An 18,686-nucleotide genomic window follows, 5' to 3' on the forward strand; every position below is an offset into this window, starting at 1 on the left:
ATTTATATATTTAAATTCTCAATACTGACAAGCAGGGCCTGTGTGTATCAAAGGCCTCACTTTATTTACCATAACTCTAAGACAACCCTTTCGTTGAGCAATTATAGGCCAGGCATATAGCTCAGCAGTACAGCGCCTGCCTGGCAAGCTCAAGGTCCTGAGTTTGACTGCTGGTATGGGGGAGATAAAAAAGTCATCAAGGCATCCACATATGCTCTATATCTCCACCTGTATCTTGGCTTAATTTCTACAGCAGAAAAGTCCTTCCCCTTGTTAAGTTAAAAGTAAGGTCAGATCTACAAAGCAACCCTGACTTCCTTAGTCAGCAACCTTTAATAGTACAGAGTCAATTACAGCCTGGCTGACCACAGGTATGAGAGTACATTTAAACAGGTTTTTAACCTTTTAAGTTCAATTCAGGCAACATTCACTAAGGAGCCTCTGTGTTGCAGGCACTAGTGAATAAGGCACTCACTCACTCACTGTAAGAAACAGATTATCATCTCACTGACCAGATTTGTGAAAACTCAGACTTATGTAAAATTTAACCAAAGATCTATTAAAACTAAGTGCTAATGCACAAGAATAAAAATGATCAGACTTAAATGTTAGTGAAAGACAAAAAGATCCTTGCTCTAGTGGGAAAGACAACATGATACAAAATCTTTAAGGCTTCGATCCATACATAGTACTTGTCCTGGCAGGCAGTGCCACATGGGAGGTGTGAAGAATCAGTGAATCTATGCACACAGGAGGGCCCAAGGAGAGCTTCTCAGAACAGGAGATAGTTTTGGAAGACAATGTCATGTTCAAGGAATTGTAAAGTGGTAGATACAGAAGACAGACATAGGTTGTGCTTAAATATTATTTTAAATATTAAATATTTTTAAATAGTAAAAAGTAAAGCAGAGTAAATGCTATTAGATTGCAGACTTTGCAAAGAATGTTTGAAGTGCTCAGTGCAGTTTAGTTTTCAGATGGCAGTGAGAAGATGAAATGAGGTCACATTCAAGAGCTTTCACAGCATGGAGACCTGAGGCGCTGCAGCTTCCACACACAAGGCAGCAAGACCCTGGCCAAATGGGGGCCAAGTCACAGAAGACCAGGCCAGAGAGTAAATTCTTGGTTGAAAGGAAACATGAAGACTGACCCAAGCTTTCTAAGTCAATGACCTGAGTGGAACCAATATAGAAAAACTGGGTGAGAAGAACTCTGACGATAATGAATTTTGAATGAAATATAGTTAAAAGACTATGGAAGTAGGTGGAAATGTCTAAGGTAAATGAGAGGTTCTAAATATTCATATACAAATCTGAAAATGATCAGTAACACAGTCATTGGTGCTAAAGTCCAAACCAAAACAAACTATGAACAACAGCCAAGTAGAATTAGAAGCAAAAGAAACAAAATGTGCTAATTCTCTGAAGCAAACCTTAACTCAGTACTGAAACTAGATAAAGACACTGTAAAAAATGGAAAAAAAAAACAAACAAAAAAGAATCAAGTCATAGCATGTACAGGTATAAATTCCCTATAATGAATGTGACCGTTATGTAACCTAAAATGTACCAATAAGCTTAATTTAAAAAAATGGATACTAGACACTTGTGACTTTCGTAAATATAGATGCAAAAATACTCACCAGTGTATTAAAAGGAATTACAGCCAAGCTATAACCAAGTGGTATTTATTCCAGGAATGGAAAGTTCAACCTGGAAAGTTCATTTGGTGTTCAAAAATTATGCAGAAAAAGCATCTGACAAAATCTAACATCCATTCATGATAAAATCTCTCAGTAAATTAGAACAGAGAGCTTCCTTGGTCTGATAAATCTACCCAAACCTTTGCTTTAATGGTGAGAAACTAGAAGCTTTCCTTCTAAGATCAGGAATGAAGCAAGCTTTTTCTCTTACTACCTTTACTCAGTACATCCTAGAAGTAATAGCTAATGCAGTAAATCAAGAAAAGAAAAAAGTTAAATCATTTTACAATGAATAGGTACCTCCTAGCATGCATAGTGTTTGATTGTAGGACCCCTGTAAGATGTCAAAATCTTTGATGTTCAAGTCCCTTATACAAAACAGGATACTGGCTATTGTGTATCTATAATCACAGCTATGCAGGAGCCTATGGCAGGAGGATCACAATGTCAAGATCAACCTGAGTGGCTTACATTCTGCTATATACTTTCTGGGTTTTTTTTTTCCTCAGATACTTTAAAACAACTCTGGATTACTTATAATAAGGTAAAAAGTTATTTTACAAAGTAGCACTCCAAAATGTTTTGAAGAACATTCTAGAGAGAGACAACAAGGACTACAACTCCATTAACCCCAAAAGAAGGAATCCACCAGGCAAGCCAAATAATTAAATGGAGAGAAAAAAGAGGGGTAGCCAACAACAGAAAAATAACGTGACAAGTCAATATATATCAGTTATAACCAACAATGTTAATGGTCTCAATTCACCAATCAAAAGACACAGACTGGCAGAATGGATCAAGAAGCAAGATCCAACAATATGCTGCATACAAGAAAAACATTTAATTGAAAAAGAAATTCACAGACTGAAAGCCAAAGGATGGAAAATAATATTCCATGTGAGAGAAATCCAGAAAAAAGCAGGGGTGCCTATTCTATATGCAGACAAAATGAATGTCAACCCAAGACCAAGAGATAAAGGAGGTTACAACATCCTTGTAAAGGAAACAATCCAAGAGAAACAGATAATAATCATAAAACATATTTGCAACAAATACCATTGCACTCAACTGTGTAAAACAAATACTAATGGGCATGAAAAAAATAAGCCCTAATACAGTTGTATTGGGGGATCTCAATACTCCACTGTCACAAAAAGACAGATCAACTAGAAAAAAAAATCAACACTGAAATATTAGGACAAAACTAAACTTGAACAAATAGACTTAGTAGATGTCTACAATGTTCCACCCTACATTCTTCTCAGCTGTACATGGAATTCTCCAAAACAGACCACATACTTACTACCTCATAGAACATAGCTTAAGTATATGTAAAGGAATTGAAATTATCCCATGCTTCTTAATAGACTATGGAAGTGCAAGGAAATTGGAAACCTACGGCAAAAGAAACTACAAAAACTTCACAAACACATGAAAATTAAGTAACACCCTACTGAAAAACCAATGAATCATAGATGAAATTAAAGAAGACATTAGACAGTTTTTACAGTTGAATGATAATGAAACTATAACAAAACAGAACTTATGGGACACAATGAAAGCAGTCCTAAGAGAGAAATTTATAGCAGTAAATATCCATATCCAGAAAATAGAGCAAGTGCATATAAACAACTTAATGGTGAACCTCAAACTTCTAGGAAAAGGAAGAAGAGCAAGCTAAGACTCTCTCCTACGAGGGAGGAAATTATAAATATCAGAACAGAAACTAACGCACTGGAGACTAAAAAACAATACAAAGAATCAGTGAATCAAAGAGCTGATTCTTTGAAAGGCTGAAGAAAAGACAAACTCTTAACAACCTTATCAAAAAAAAGAAAAGACTCAATCCACACAATTTGGGAATAAAAAAGGTGAAATCGCAATGGACCCTGCAGAAATTCTGAAGATCCTCTATACTTACTTTGAAAGGTTGTATTCTAGTAAGATGGAAAATGAAAAAGAAATGGACAGATTCCTAGATATACATGAATTACCAAAGCTAAATCAAGAAGATAAAATCCTAAGTAAACCAGTATCAATCAATGAAACTAAAGATATAATTAAAAACTTAGCAACAAAGAAAGCCCAGACCCTGACGGATTCACTGAGAATTCTATAAGAAATTGAGAGAAGACCTAACTCCACTACTTTTCAAATTCTTCAATGAAATTGAAAGGGAAGCAATACTTCCAAACTCATTCCTGGAAACAAGCATTACCCTGATAACAAAACCAGAGAGGGACCTGCATAATAAAGAATTACAGGCCAACTTCCCTAATGAACGATGCAAAAATCTTCAGTAAGATACCAACAGAATTCAGCAAATCATCAAGACTATACTACATAACCAAGTGGGATTCATTCCAGCAGTGCAGGGATGGTTCAACATACCCATATCAATAAATGTAATATACCATATTAACAGAGCCAAGGACAGAAATCATATGATCATCTCAATACAGATAGAAAAGCTTTTGACAAAGTCCAGCACCCATTGATGATTAAAAATCCTACAGAAAATTGGAATAGGTGGTCTTTGTCTTAATCTGATAAAGACTATCTATCATACTGAATGGACAGACTGAAGCTTTTTGTCTCTAAAATCAGAAAATCAGGAAGAAGATAAGGATGTCCACAGCCTCCACTGTTTGTTTTTTTTGTTTGTTTGTTTTTTGTCTTTTTTCATTTTTATCAGTACCAGGGATCGAACTCACGACTGCCTGCTTGCAAGGCAGGCACTTATGCCGCTGAGCTAAATCCCCAGCCCCTACTGTTTGTTTTTTTAAACTGGGGATTGAACTCATGATTTTGTGCTTCCCTGGCAGGCTCTTATGCCGCTGAGATAAATCCCTGGCACCTGACTGTCTCTACTCTTATTCAATATCATCCTTGAAACTTTAGCCACAGCAATTATATAAGAGAAACAAATAAAAGGAACAAAAATAGGAAAGGAAGAAGTTAAATTATTGTTGTTTGCAGATGACATGTTACTCTACATAGAAAATCCCAAAAACTCCACTAAAAAACTGGCCAATTTAGTAAGCAAATTTAGTAACATACCTGGATACAAAGCGAACACTCAAAAACCTTCCTGTACACAAACAACAAACTCACCAAGAGAGAAACACCTTTCACAATTAACATCCAAAAAACAAAATGTCTAAGAATCAATCTAATGAAGAATGCAAAAAAAAAAAAAAATGACAATTTTTTTTGTCAATGCCTACAATGACAACTACAGTACTCTGAAAAAAGAACATTAAAGAGTATATCAGAAAATGGAAAGACATCCTTTGCTCTTAGATAGGAAGAACCAATATGGCCATACTTCCGAAACTGTTATACAGATTTCATTAATTCCAATCAAAATTCCAATAGCATAGCTCACAGAATTGGAGAACACAATCCTAAAATTCATCAGGAATCAGGGGAGACCTAGAACAGCAAAGGCAATTGGGCAATAAAGGCAACACAGAAGGTATTACAATTCCTGACCTGAAATCATACTATAAAGCTACTGTGATAAAAAGTGTGGTACTGGCAAAAAAAAAAACAGACCTAAAGATCAATGGAACAGACTAGAAGATACAGAAATAACTCCACAGATACTTATCTTTGACAAAGGTGCCACACACATTCACTGGAAGATAGCATCTTTAATAAACAGTGTTAGAAAGACTGGCTCTGCACATGCCAAAGATTAAAATTTAACCCATATCTTTCGCCATGCACTAAATTTGGAATGGATCAAAGATCTAAATATTAAAACAGAAACCTTAAATCTTCTGCAAGATAGAATAGGCAAAACTCTTTCAAGACACCAGTGTAAGCAAAGACTTCATGAATAAAACACCAATCTCATAGGAACTATTGCAAAGAATCAACATAAGATGGGATCGCATCTTATTAAAAAGCTTTTGTACCGCAACAGAAACTACTAACAGTAAGAAGACAACCCACAATGTGGAAAAAATGTTTGCTAGCTGTTACTTAGACAAAGGAATACTACAGAGAACTCCAAAAAAAAAAAAAGACCTCTCAAATTTAAAGACTCAATTCAAATATGGGCATCTGAGATGAATACACACTTCTCAGGTGAAGAAATATAAATAGCAAATAAATATACGAAAAACATTCAACAACAGTGGTCATTTGAGAGATGCAAATTAAAACAACATTAAGCTTCCACCTCACCCCATAAAGAATGGCTATTATCAAGAAATCAACCAATAACAAATACTGGAGGGGTTATGGGGAAACAGGAACCCTTTTCTACTTTTGAAGGGAGTGCAGGCTGGTGCAACTATTTTGGAAATCATTGTGCAGAGTCCTCAAAAAACTAGGATCGAGGGCCAGGTATATAGCTCAGCAGTATAAGCACCTGCCTGCCAAGCACAAGGTCAAAACCAAAACAAACAAAAACACCCCTAAGACTGTAGGTCCCAGTTGAGCCAGTTATTCCCCTTTTGGGTATCTTCCCAGAAAAATTAAAGACATCATGCTACAGTGATATATGTGCACCCAATGTTTATAACAGCACAATTTATTAATAGCTGGATCTTAGAAACTTTTTTTACAATGGGTAAAAAAAGATGTATTTTTATATAATAGAGTAGTTACTACTCAGCTAAAAACAAGGACAAACTTGAGACTTTTATAGGTAAAAGAATACAACTAAAGATCATTCTCATAAGTGAAATAAATCATACTTGCATGTTTAAACAATGTATTTTCTTCATGTGAGAAGCTGAAATAATATATATGTGTGTATATATATGTGCATGTGTATGTGCATATATATAAGTATATAAAAGATAGTCAAATCAGCTATCCTACTAATTTTTCTTAGTTCATTGAAAGCTTTGTGCTAATATTGTTTGGACAATTAAATGCAGATATCTTGCATTCTATGAGTATCTAATTATCTTGTTTAGAAATTGGTTTTTCTTCTCTTTAAAATTAAAAAAAGTCACAGTAATCAATCTGGCACTGGTGAAACAATGGACAAGTGTGTCAACAGAACAGAACCAAGGAGCCTAGAAACAGACATACAATCAACTGATCTTTGACAAAGGAGTAAAACAGTAAGAAAAGATATTACAACAACAGTACTGGAATAATCCATAAATCAAAATATTACTCAAAGTGAGTTACAGACCTAAATGTAAAATGCAAAGCTGTACAATTTTTAAAAGATACTACAGGATAAAATCTAAGTATCCTGAATTTGACAATCAGTCTTTAGATTAAACACCAAAAGCATGATCTGTGACAGGAAAAAAAAATTGGGAAGTGCAACTTCAACTTCCACTCTGTGAAAAATATTTAAGAGATGAATAGCCAAGTGTGAAAGTGCATACCTGTAATCCCAACTACTAAAGAGGCTGAGGCACAAGAACCTCAAGTTCCAGGCCTGATCAATTTAGCGGGACCCTGTCTCAAAACAAGAAAGGGACAGAACGTAGTATTCGGTGGGGTTAGTTTGTAGGACTGGAAACAAGAAAGAAAGATGAAGACAAGCCACAAATTGGAAGAACATAGTTGTAAGTGTATCTCTGATAGTGGACGTACCCAAAATGTAACTCTAAAGTAAAAAATAAGAACAAACCACCTAAATAAAAAGTGGACTAGCTGGGCGTGGTAGCACAGGCTTAAAATTCTGGAATGCTGAGGCAGGATGACTGCAAGTTCAAGACCAGACTGGGCAACTGTGTGACTGAAGACCCTATCTCAAAATAAAAAATAAAATAAGGGCCTGGTCATATAGCTCAATGAGAAGACCCTGGGTTCAAACCCTAGTACCACCACCACCAAAAGAAAAAAAAAAAAAGATAAAAAACTTGTACAATTTGACAAAGATACAAAGATGGTAAATAAGCACATAAAATGATATTTGGTATCATGTTATTAGGGAATTTGAAGTCAAAACAATGAGATACCACGATGTACCTTCATTAGTGGATAAAATTCAATAAAACTAGCAGCAACAAAAGATGGCTAGGACATGGAACAACACAGACTCTCACTGATTGCTAATGAGAGCACAATGGTACAGCCACTTGGGAGATGGTCTGGCAGCTTATTAAAAAGCTAAACATAATCTTAATATATGACCCAAAGATCATGCTTGTAGGTATTTGCACAACTGAACTAAAAACCTGCACCCAAGCCTTTACCATTGCTTTATTCACCATGGCCCAAAACTAGAAGTCACCAAAGTAAAGAAGATGCTCCTCAATGTGTGAAACCTTGCCTCCCTGATAACATCCATACAATTGCTACGAGTATTACTTAGCAGTAAGAATAAATGTACTATTAAGTAAAAAAAATACAACAGAAATCTTAAATGCGTACCACTATGTGAAAGTAGTCTGAACAAAAGTTATACATTGTCTGATTTTAACTATATTCCACGCCAGAAAAGCTAAAATTATAGCAACAGTAAAGAAAGCAGTGGTTGCCAGGATTTTGGGGGCAAGGGAAACCTTTTAGGGCAGGGAAAATATTCTGGATAATACTAGAATGCAGGATACATGTCCTTATGCCTTTGTCTAACCCCACAAAACTGTGTAACAAAAAGAGTCAACTTTATTGTTTACCAACTCCAGTGAGTAATAATGTATTGATACTGACTGGTTCATTAACTATACTACTGTAAAGCAAGATGTTAATAACGTGAAACTGTCCAGCTAATGAAATAATATATGGTGATCATATGTTTAGGTATACAAAAGTCTGAAAGTTTATAGCTAAAACAGTTGTTTTTTAAAAATGTCTTAACTTAGTTTAATACTGCTTTTACTAGGTTATAAAGAATATAAGGTTTGGTTGTGAGAATCAATGTCCTAAAGGGAAAAAAAGCTGTAAAATACTGAAAACTGCTATTTGAGAGGACATGACTCTTTCACTAATAATCTTTTCTCATAATGGCATGTGAAAAGTAGCATCATTTTTAATTGGCTTTTTCTGCCATAATTACTGTTCTACCACAAATACAAGTGTCTTGCTAAAGAATACCTAGTGGAACAAGTTTGAATTATATACAGATTTGGATGAATATAATGTTTTGGTGGTTCCATAATATTCCAAATGAGAGGTATCAAGTGGAAACATTATCTATGATTTTTTTTTGTTTTGTTTTATTTCTTGGGACAAGGTTTCACTATGTAGTCCAAGCTGTCCTGGAACTCATGAGATCCTCCTGCCTCAGCCTCCCAAGTGCCAGTAACAGATATATGCTGTCCACACCTGTCTTCATCTTTTATTCTTTATGCTGTGCATATGCTGTAATTTCATGTGTTCAGACAAGCGTTTATATTCAGCCTCCACCTAGAGTACCTCTAAAAATGACTGTTACTACTTTATTTTTTATGTACAATTTTTGACCCTCAGATAGCCATGCACAGGCCAGATGTGGTAGCAACTGCCTGCAATACCAAAACTTGGGAGGCTGAAGCATGAGGATCACCATGAGTTCAAGGCCAGTTTGAATTACATAGCAAGACCCTGTCTCAAAAACAAACAACAAAAAAATCAAATAGCTGTGAACTGTTGACTGCTCTTTAGGGACAGCTCAATCTACTGAACTAGACACTAAGGAAGATTTTGCATTGAGAAGATAAAGTTCTGAATCACTGCATTATGTCCCAGGAAACCCTCAGCTGGTTAGTCATCTGAGCAACTTGAAATGTATCTGATATAGTGGAGGGAGAATTGAATGAATTGTATGTGACCTGTAGCTACTATCATCCCGTCAGTTACTACACATGAAAGAGAGCAAGGGAGTCAGGAATGACTCACTATTCACAAAAACTGCAGTTTAAGAAATATATAATGCTATAATATAACATATGAATTAATGAAGCGGTATCAGCAAATTCTCAAGGGAAAGTATCAAGGACATCAAATTCTAATAATCTCAGTATAGAAGTCCATCACCTGCCTTAACATCCAGAAGTGACTGCCTCACACTTCTCTACCCCCCATCCATGGTCTTGTCTTTTTTTTCTTTGTCAGGTAGAATACCCTTACATATTTTATGTAGTAACTATACCTATAAACTTGTTTTCATTTTTTAAATTAATATATTGGATCCACACCATACTTCTCCCAGGTCCATAGGTCTTTTGCAATTCACATACATTAACCCAACAAATTGTGTACTATTACGTCCATTTATTTATTTATGGTACAGGGAATTGAACTTATGACCTCATGCTTGCCAGGCAGGCGCTGTGCCTCTGAGCTATATCCCAAGCCACTATTATGTCCATTTAAAAAGTCAGAATAAGCAGCACAGACACTAACTTGCCCAAGGTCCCACAGCCAGGTGAGTAGTAGCATAAGATTCTAAAAATAGTAAGTGATAACAGTAATGCAAAGTAAGATGAGAAAGACAGAAAAGGAACTGATTTTTACTAAGGCGCAGTGGATGCCAGGAACTGTTCCAAACTGACTCATACATGTTAGTTCAAATTTCCATAACGCTCACTGGTGCAGACCAGGCACTCAACAAGTATCTGCTGAGTGCTTAACAAATGGGACAACCTGGACAACTGAGGATAACTACTATGACTTAATTCCCATGACTATTCTTTCTCAATCCTCAGTGACTGAAGTATGGGGACTGAACCCAGGACCTTCTACTGAACTACATCCCCACCACACTTTACAAAATGTTCTTTCTCAATAACGGAATAAAAAAAAATCTGATTTCCACATTTATTCTAATGTAGCTAATTCACATCATACTCAAATTTCCTCATTACCCTGAAATTTTTGTATACTGCTATGAATTCTGTGTAATGAAGTCTTATCTCAATTAATGCTTTATAGCTTTTTACCTAAATTTAGAATACAGAAACCTAGATTAATGTTTTAGTTGCTTAGAATCTTTACAAGATCACAAAATTTCGAGGGTACAGTCTGTATCTAATAATCTCCTTAGCACTGTGTCTACAATTCTTTCAGACTTTCTAGTTTTATAACATTTCATCCTATTGCACAGCACCACCCACATACCAATTTTACCTGTCTCTTCCTACACTTCTAATATGCATTTTTTGCCCCAGAGAATTAATATGTAAAATCGTCAAAACTTACAGCATTCTTTAAATGCATGGCAGTTAGCAAGTATTATTTAAGGCCTATGTGTTTCTTCTTCCATGGGACCTTGTGACAATTTTATGACCTTGCAGGTTAACTGCCTCAACGTGTTTTGGAGACAGTGCTGGATGTCTTTCCTTTCCTCATCAACTAAAGTCCCTTCTACATGCACGACCATTAGCATTCGTTTCTCAATACTCAGCAACGCGTCTGCTACAGTAAGTGCTCAACGAAACAATCACATCTTAAAGGGTCACTCTGCCCCGCACTGGAATGCTTCCAAAGGCATCAAGGACACACAATACAACTTGGGGTCACCCTAGGCGTTTTCCGCATGTCTCTCCTTCACCTGGTGGGCCTGCTAAAGGCTTCTCTGGCCTTGATGGCGGGTACGTAGTGGAAGCTTTGTAACTATTTATCAAGAGGATTAATTCGAGTATCGTTCCGTCACTAATCCGAAATAAGGACTCAGTCTCGAGGTCCCAAGGGGCCCTCTCAGCCCTAGAGGACGTGGCATGACCTTGCTCCGACTCCGGCTCCGTTCCTAGCGTACGCCCTTCCCGCTAGGAGGCTGCTTCCTGCAGCCCAAGCAACCTGGGCGACGGCGTGGCCCTACAACCCCGGGTCCGTCCTACACGCCCCAAACCCTTCTTTCAGCCTATCTGACTGAATGCTTCTATTACACGCAATCTTCCCAACCCTCCTGCAAGCTGTCATACCATTGCGGTTGTAAGGCTAAGGCCGATAGCCCAACGACGTTCGCCCGAGAGAACATGGTAGCAAGCAGCTTTGCTGAAGGTCGGGCAGACAGGCGCTCTGGCGCATGCGCCCTTCCCAACCTCGCTCGCTCTGTCAGTCTCGTTTCCTCGCGCCTGAAAGAAGTCTCGCGATCTTTGGTGACTTGCTCTTTCCAGGACCTACCCTTTTCTGGCTGTCAGTTTTGTCCCGCCTACCGCTACATTCTACTTCCGCTTCCGATCGACGTGGTTGCTTTCTCCTGGAAGTGGTCACCTCGGTGGTCGTAATGGGGAAGTCAGACTTTCTTACCCCCAAGGCTATCGCCAATAGGATTAAATCCAAAGGGCTTCAGAAGCTGCGCTGGTATTGCCAGATGTGTCAGAAGCAATGCCGGGACGAGGTAAGTGGGCCTGGGATCGCCCCGTATTCCCTGAGGAACCTACGGGAAATCCAGGTTCAACTCCTGACGCCTGTGAGGGCGCGGGTCTCGGGTTCCCGTCGCGAGATTTCTGAGGTGCGCTCTGACCAAGTCAACTACTCGACCCATTATAGCTGTCTTTTCTTGCCATGTGCAGCCCTGGCGGGACCTCTGTGATCTGTGACACTCTTCGTGGTTTTTCCCCTCCAAAAGAAATGAAATCGAAAGGTTTTGCAGCTTTTGTAGAGGCGTGAATAGCGAGTGTAGGGCGGGGCGCCCTGACTTGACGCTTGAGAGAAACAGGATGCTTAGGGAGTTGTACCCTCAGAACCTAATCTAAATTTAATTATTTCCCAAAGGCCCTGCTTCCTAATGTCACCCCATTGGGGGTTAGAGTTTCAACATATGAATTTTGGAATTCCATAATACCCTGATGTGACACTTTTTCTTTGCTGTATTTTATTTCAGAAATAGTTTAAACATCAAGATGTTTCATGTCTAAATACTTAAATGTGTACATAAAAACCTCAAAACTTTTCTATATAACTGCAATATAGGTTAATACGTCATCAATATAACAAAATTAATAAAAATTCCTCAACATTATCTGATTGAGTGATGGTAATCCTTTTAGAACTTTCAGTAAAGCAGCCCTCTGCCGCACACAAGACAAAAGTTTGCCACCACTGATCTGATACATACTCATTACTACTTCCTTTGTTGTCCCCCAGTTATTTTTTAAAGCAGCCTTTTTTTGGTTATTATTATTACTATTTTTTTTTTTTTTTTGAGACAGGGTCTCTTCGTGTAGTTTAGGCTGGCCTTGAACTCACAGTTACCTTGCCTCAGTCTCCCTAGTGCTGAGATTGCAGAAGTGGGCTACCATACCCGGTTTTAAAGCTGTTTTTAAAAAAAAACAAGATCCAATCAAAAGTCCTGAATTGAATTTAGTTGCTAGGGCTTTTAAAATATATATATATAAAAAATATATTTAAATTTTCTGGAAAATGAATTATTTGTAATTAGCGTACAGGCTAATAAGAAATCTCAGATTGCTAGACATGCAGACTAAGTACAAGAAATGAATTTGTAGTAGGCTGTAGGCATCTTGCCTGATTGTCAGATTTCTTCCCACATGAAAATTATCACTTCTGATACTTACATGTCCTAGTCGCCTCATATAATTATGTCCTTTAAATCCCTTTTATATCTTATTGTGCTATATATATTTGCAAAATTCACTGTATGCTGACACATACTCCTTTTGTTTCAAATTTTGGGAAATTGGGTTCAATGCAATTAAATACTCTGAAGTGTTTATATTCTTAACAACTCTTTGGTTTTTCTCCCCACCTAAACTGGCCTAATCCATGTAAAAAAAATTTTTTTTTGCTATTATACAGGAAGACCAAATATATTGGATTGTCAAAAATCTCACATGGTCTCATGTGGTGATGCTTTTCTCAGAGGTAGCTGGATCTACAGTATGTAGATGTTGGGATTAAAGGCATGCAATAGTTAAATCCATATACTGGTTTGGCACTGCCCTCATCCCAGTAGCCCAGATATAGTATAAAAGGGACAGAAAAGAGCTGCTAAGATCCCTCTTCCTCACTTGCTTTTGCTGTCTTCTGCTTGACATAGACTGGTTTTCTTCTGCTTTGCCCCTCTGCCATGTGCCACTCTGTCTTGGAACCACCAATTGTGAACTGAAACCTCTGCAAACTGTGAGCTAAACAAACTTATCCCCCTTTAACTTTGGGTGTTGGGTATTTTGTCTAAGCAGCAAAAGTAACTATGACACCAACTCTCAAGGGATCACATTACTCTGATAGCCACAGTTACATGCTTGAGATTTCTTGTTCAGAGCTACTCATTGCTGGAGGAATCAAGCTGCCACCTGACCATTTCTTCATCTCAAATGTGGGATAACAGTACCTGCCTCAGAGATGTAAGAGTTCAATGAAAGGCTTCCCTGGAGCACCTGCCACGTGGCCTTGTCACCACCAGTGTGTCCTTCTACTCTAACTCCTATGACATATGCACACATTTTATACCCTCTTCAACCTTGTATTCAAATCTGTCATTAAAATGCTTGGGACAGTACCATAAGAGATGTTCAGATCCTCTGAAATTTTCCTAATAGTCATTTATTTGATAGAATCATTTTGCTTACTTTTTCAGCAGTCTCTCAGGTTTTTGAGGTTAGGGCCCTGTTATATCCGTGTTAACAGATTCACAAACCCTTGGGAAATCACTCAAGCCACTTATTAACTGTCTTCCTGGTCACTGCAGAGCACTGTCAACTAACTTGAACATTTCATGTTTTTCTTTTGTAATTTTTTGTAGTTTGAAACAAAATTTTGCATTAATGTATTGTTCGTGATCATTATTTATGGCGCTTTTTAAAACCACACCTCTGCAGTACAGCTCAGACCAGTTGCCCTGAACAGGTTGAAGTTGTCACATACCGTTCATAAGGTTCCATGTACTCTTCTCCTATTGTTGGTCTATGCCTTTTTGTTGGGTGGCCAAATACATTTTTCATTTTTACCACACTACTTATGTTTAAGAATATCTCAGCTTGTTAGAGGCTGCTGCCTGTTGTAACTATAGAATAACAGTTGGTATCAGCTGAAACACCTGTATGAGCAGGTCCTAGCTTCAATGGCTTGTGCCTGAGCTTTTCAGCCTGCACTCAGAACTTAGACTGCTGACCTCTGCATATGTTAGAGACAAACTCCCAAGACTTTGAGTTGGCCGTAGTCTGGGTTCTTGTGAGACCCTCCTGGAACCTGCTAAAAAGTGGTGGGTCTTCTTGTAGCCTCCCAGAACAAAACAAAACAGAAGCATGTGCGTAACACTTTATGAAGGAGGTGCTGAATAAAAATTGGTTAAATTGAATCCACTCTTGCTACTGTGCCTTGTAATGTCTGTTATTGATGTCTGGTTTTATGTGGTACTGTTTTTCAATCTCTTTGTCAGAGATTATTCTTCAGTTACCACAGTTGCAAAACACAAAACCATAAGAAGTATAAATAAAAAAAACTAGAGGGTGATTGTTGCTAGTCACTAGATTTTTACAATTTATTGTTAAACATGAGATTTTTTAGGAATTAAATACTTCTATTCAAAGTCTGCTTTGATGATATACATCAGAATTTAACTGCTACTTTTATATTTTTTGTAGAATGGCTTTAAGTGTCATTGTATGTCAGAATCTCATCAGAGACAGCTATTGCTGGCTTCAGAAAATCCTCAGCAGTTTATGGATTATTTTTCAGAGTAAGTAACTCAAGGACATCCTTATCTCATAAGCTTTATTCAAGTGGACGTTTAATGGGTATCTGTTACCACTTACTAGATATCTGTTATTCATTTTCATGTTAAAATGATAGCTATATTTCTATGTTCAATTTTATCTTCTTTTGAAAATGTTTAGTGTGAAATTGTTACAAATGTACTGCCTACAACTATTTGTCTTTTCTTCCTTCCCATTTCAAATGTACAGAACTGTAAAACTATCTTTCACTTGACAGGGCTCTAAGGAACAGCACAAGCTGTTTTGTCAGCTGTCTGACTTTAAATCCTTCTATACACAGAACTTTTGAAGTGTGGATGGGTTTTCTGTGTTTAATCTCCTGATTTATGAAACAGCACTAAAAATGGCTCCTCTTCCAAGTATTGTTGATCTTTCCAGGGTTTTTAGGAGAATCGAGTTAATGCTTTTAAAATCTTAGAAGAGTACCCAGTACTCAATTAAAATTAGCTGTTAATTATTGTCATTGCTGTTAATATTTAGTTGTGTTTCTATGAATCTTTTTGTTTCCAAACTGCTAAAGCTTTTGGTCTGAGACTTTTTTCCATTTACTGAAGACCTCAAATAGTGTTTCTCTTAGTGTGGCTTGTAAGTATCAATACTTAGAAGTTAAAACTCAGAAATTTCTTTTTTTGGTACTAAGGTTAAAATAATGTTTTTAATGAAAAAAATATTTTCTGAATAAAAATTTAAAAATAACATTTTAGAAAGCTCTTTAGCATTTTAAAATGCTCTTTAGTATTCACTTCATAGAACACAGTTGGATTCTCATATCTCTTACATTTAGTCTGTCATGAAATACTGTCTGGATTGAAGCATGTAAAGAAAATCTAGGCTTTAAGTAGATACATTGTTTAAAGGGGAGAAGTGTTTTAATAATCTCTTCAAATATTTTCAGATACTCTTCTTTGATAACTACATCAAAACACTATGTGTGGCAGCTTCTCAAAAATTAGTTGCACTGTAGAATCTGAAACCAAATCCATGAACTTTTTATACTGTTACATTAAAGTCTGTTGGTCTATCTTTTGAGCAGACCTTGTCCTCCTGTGTCCATCATGTTAGTCATTCAGAACATATACATTCACTGAGTTACCCAGATCCTGCAAACCGTGACACATTTTATCTAAAAGTGCCATCAAATCATATTCATTAATGTCAACGTTGATGTCATCAGAACATTGGCAGATTTGGGAAGTATGGCAAGCTCACAGTAAAACTCTGCTTGGTGCTTATGAGCTCAAATTTTGTCATTGGCAACAAATACTGTCAGTTGTTTTCCATGACGTGACAGGCTTTCATTGTTTATTTTTGAGAAAATGTGTTAATGCCCAATTTGGAACAGTGATAGTTTATGTCTCAATTGTCTTTTTAAGTAAAACCTAGTGTCATATGAAACATATTTCAGCTTATGGCTCAGTCAAGATGCTTTTCTCAACTAATACACAGCAATAGCAGCCATGGCAGTTTATTCATGTTTCTCATTTCAGCACAGAAAATTAGAAAGACAGGTTCTTAAGGAATGAGATTTAATGATATATTTAAAATGCAATTGAAAGTCAAAACAAAAAAAGGAATTTTACTACTTTATCAAGGCCATTCTAGATGAAATAGCTATGGCTTTTCCTCTGATACATGATACTGAAGGATCCATTGCCTGTTGGTGGTTTGACAGTAGCCCACTTCTTTCACTTTTGTGCTGAGCTTCTGGCATGCTTACCCTACACTACTTGGCTGTCATCAGTGCAAGCAGCACAGTGACAAACGCTTATCCATGACCACCTAAAACCACACTGAGGATCAGAGGCTGCATGTGCTGCACTTTGGGAAATACTATTCTGACAAGGCAATCTGTATTCACTGCCACTTCATTCACTCTGTCTGCCGACTTCTACAAGAACTGTTTAGACTCCTGAAGTTGCTTGTGCCTTTTTCCATCTTCGTCTTGATCTTTGTACAGTGCATAATGTTTGTAACTTCACTGGAACGCTTCCGTGTTTCATCTTCTTTCATGATCTTCCCATCTGTACTTTTGTACTTTCTCTCTTCACTAACTCCTCTCCCACTCTCAGATCCTTGAATGCAGAAAGGTTCTTCAAGATGCCTTCTTTTCTTCAAGATTGTCCTCTTTTCATTCCACACCGCACAGTCTCCATGACTCCCATTAGTCTTTTTTTTCTCTTTCTTTTTTTTCTTTTTTTTATCGGTACCGGGGATTGAACTCACGACTGCCTACTTGCAAGGCAGGTGCTTATGCCGCTGAGCTAAATCCCCAGCCCCTGCCATTAGTCTTTTTTAACTGTTACCTTTATACCTGATGTCAGCGTTGCACTACAAATATTTATTTTTTCTTGACTACACTAATCTGTATCTCCAAAGAGTTTTTCATAGCCAGCGTTTCTAAAACTGAACTCAATATCCCCATTCCCCTTAGCCTGTTTCTTACTCTTGTGTTGTGTAATAACTATCAATCCAGACTCCTAAACTGTAAAACTTGAGTTCTCTTGGAATCACTTCTTGTGGATTCTCCTTTGTACTGTGCTTCCCATTCTCACTGCCCTGGTAAGGTACCTCTCAGCATCTCTCACTGAATTATTCAGTGACTTCCTAATACGCACTTTCCGCCCGTCTTCGTGTGTTTTATGCTAGTAGTTCACCAACCCCTGTGTTCATCAGAATTAGTTGCAGTGCTCAACAAAATGGCCACTTCTCCACATTTCTGTCTAATTCCAATGACAGTGATGCAGCTTCTTTGGGGACTGGACTTGGAGAATTATTGTTCTCTCCACTATGATTATCTTTCTAAATTACAGATCTTAACAAATTAATTTCACAACTAAATTATCTAGTCTTTTTCTATTGCCTTCATAAAATACAGCCTCTTTAACATAATATTCAAGGTGCTTCAAAAAGTATTACTTTCTAGTTACTTTCTGTCCTGTTAGTCTGTTTTAACCCCTACAGTCACCCCATTTTTCAGTGCCCTCACGTTTAGTCAAAGTAGCTTAAGTGTCACTTCTCAAATAGCACAGGGTACTATACCAGCTGAGAATAGCCTTCCTTCTTTTCTACCTATAAAAAAGTCTTACTTATGTTTCACTGTCCATATTAAAGTCATTTGTCAGCATTCCCTTTATTTTTTAGTAAAGAGATTATCACATCACTTCTATAATTTAAGTTGTTATCATTGGTTCTGGTAGGTTGTAATCTGCTTGAAGGTGAAAATTATATCTTGTTTACCTTTGCTTATCTGGCACTTAATATGGTGTACCTGTTTCAGAGAGACATATTAAGTGGCATTTTCACAAGGAATAATGAGTGTTGTATCACAGATAGAATGAATATATTATGTCATGCTCAATAGTACTGAGAGACTTTGTGAAAAGCCCTCTGTACAAGTAGGT

General features: G+C 37.2%; 2 protein-coding genes across 5 annotated transcripts in view; one reads left to right on the forward strand and one right to left on the reverse strand.

Moving 5' to 3' along the window:
• Atp5f1c (ATP synthase F1 subunit gamma) overlaps positions 1-11,700 on the reverse strand; it is a 23,780-nt gene extending 12,080 nt beyond the window's left edge. For all 3 annotated transcript variants that reach the window (XM_013156446.3, XM_005005248.4, XM_003473517.5), the window contains exon 1: positions 11,527-11,700. In XM_013156446.3, the coding sequence (XP_013011900.2) occupies positions 11,527-11,582 (56 nt within the window). In that variant the 5' untranslated portion in view covers positions 11,583-11,700. The remainder of the gene's footprint in view (positions 1-11,526) is intronic.
• The window catches only part of Kin (Kin17 DNA and RNA binding protein), a 31,615-nt gene continuing 24,559 nt past the window's right edge, over positions 11,631-18,686 (forward strand). The window contains exons 1-2 of one of the 2 annotated variants that reach the window (XM_003473416.5): positions 11,631-11,945; positions 15,154-15,248. In XM_003473416.5, coding sequence (XP_003473464.3) covers positions 11,631-11,945; positions 15,154-15,248 — 410 coding nt within the window. Of the gene's footprint in view, positions 11,946-15,153; positions 15,249-18,686 lie in introns of those variants that run through there. The other variant, XM_063260157.1, reaches the window with a different exon arrangement.

Source organism: Cavia porcellus, unplaced genomic scaffold, assembly GCF_034190915.1.
Source record: "Cavia porcellus strain 051 isolate PalLab524CR breed Dunkin Hartley unplaced genomic scaffold, mCavPor4.1 scaffold_13, whole genome shotgun sequence".
Taxonomy (NCBI): domain Eukaryota; kingdom Metazoa; phylum Chordata; class Mammalia; order Rodentia; family Caviidae; genus Cavia; species Cavia porcellus.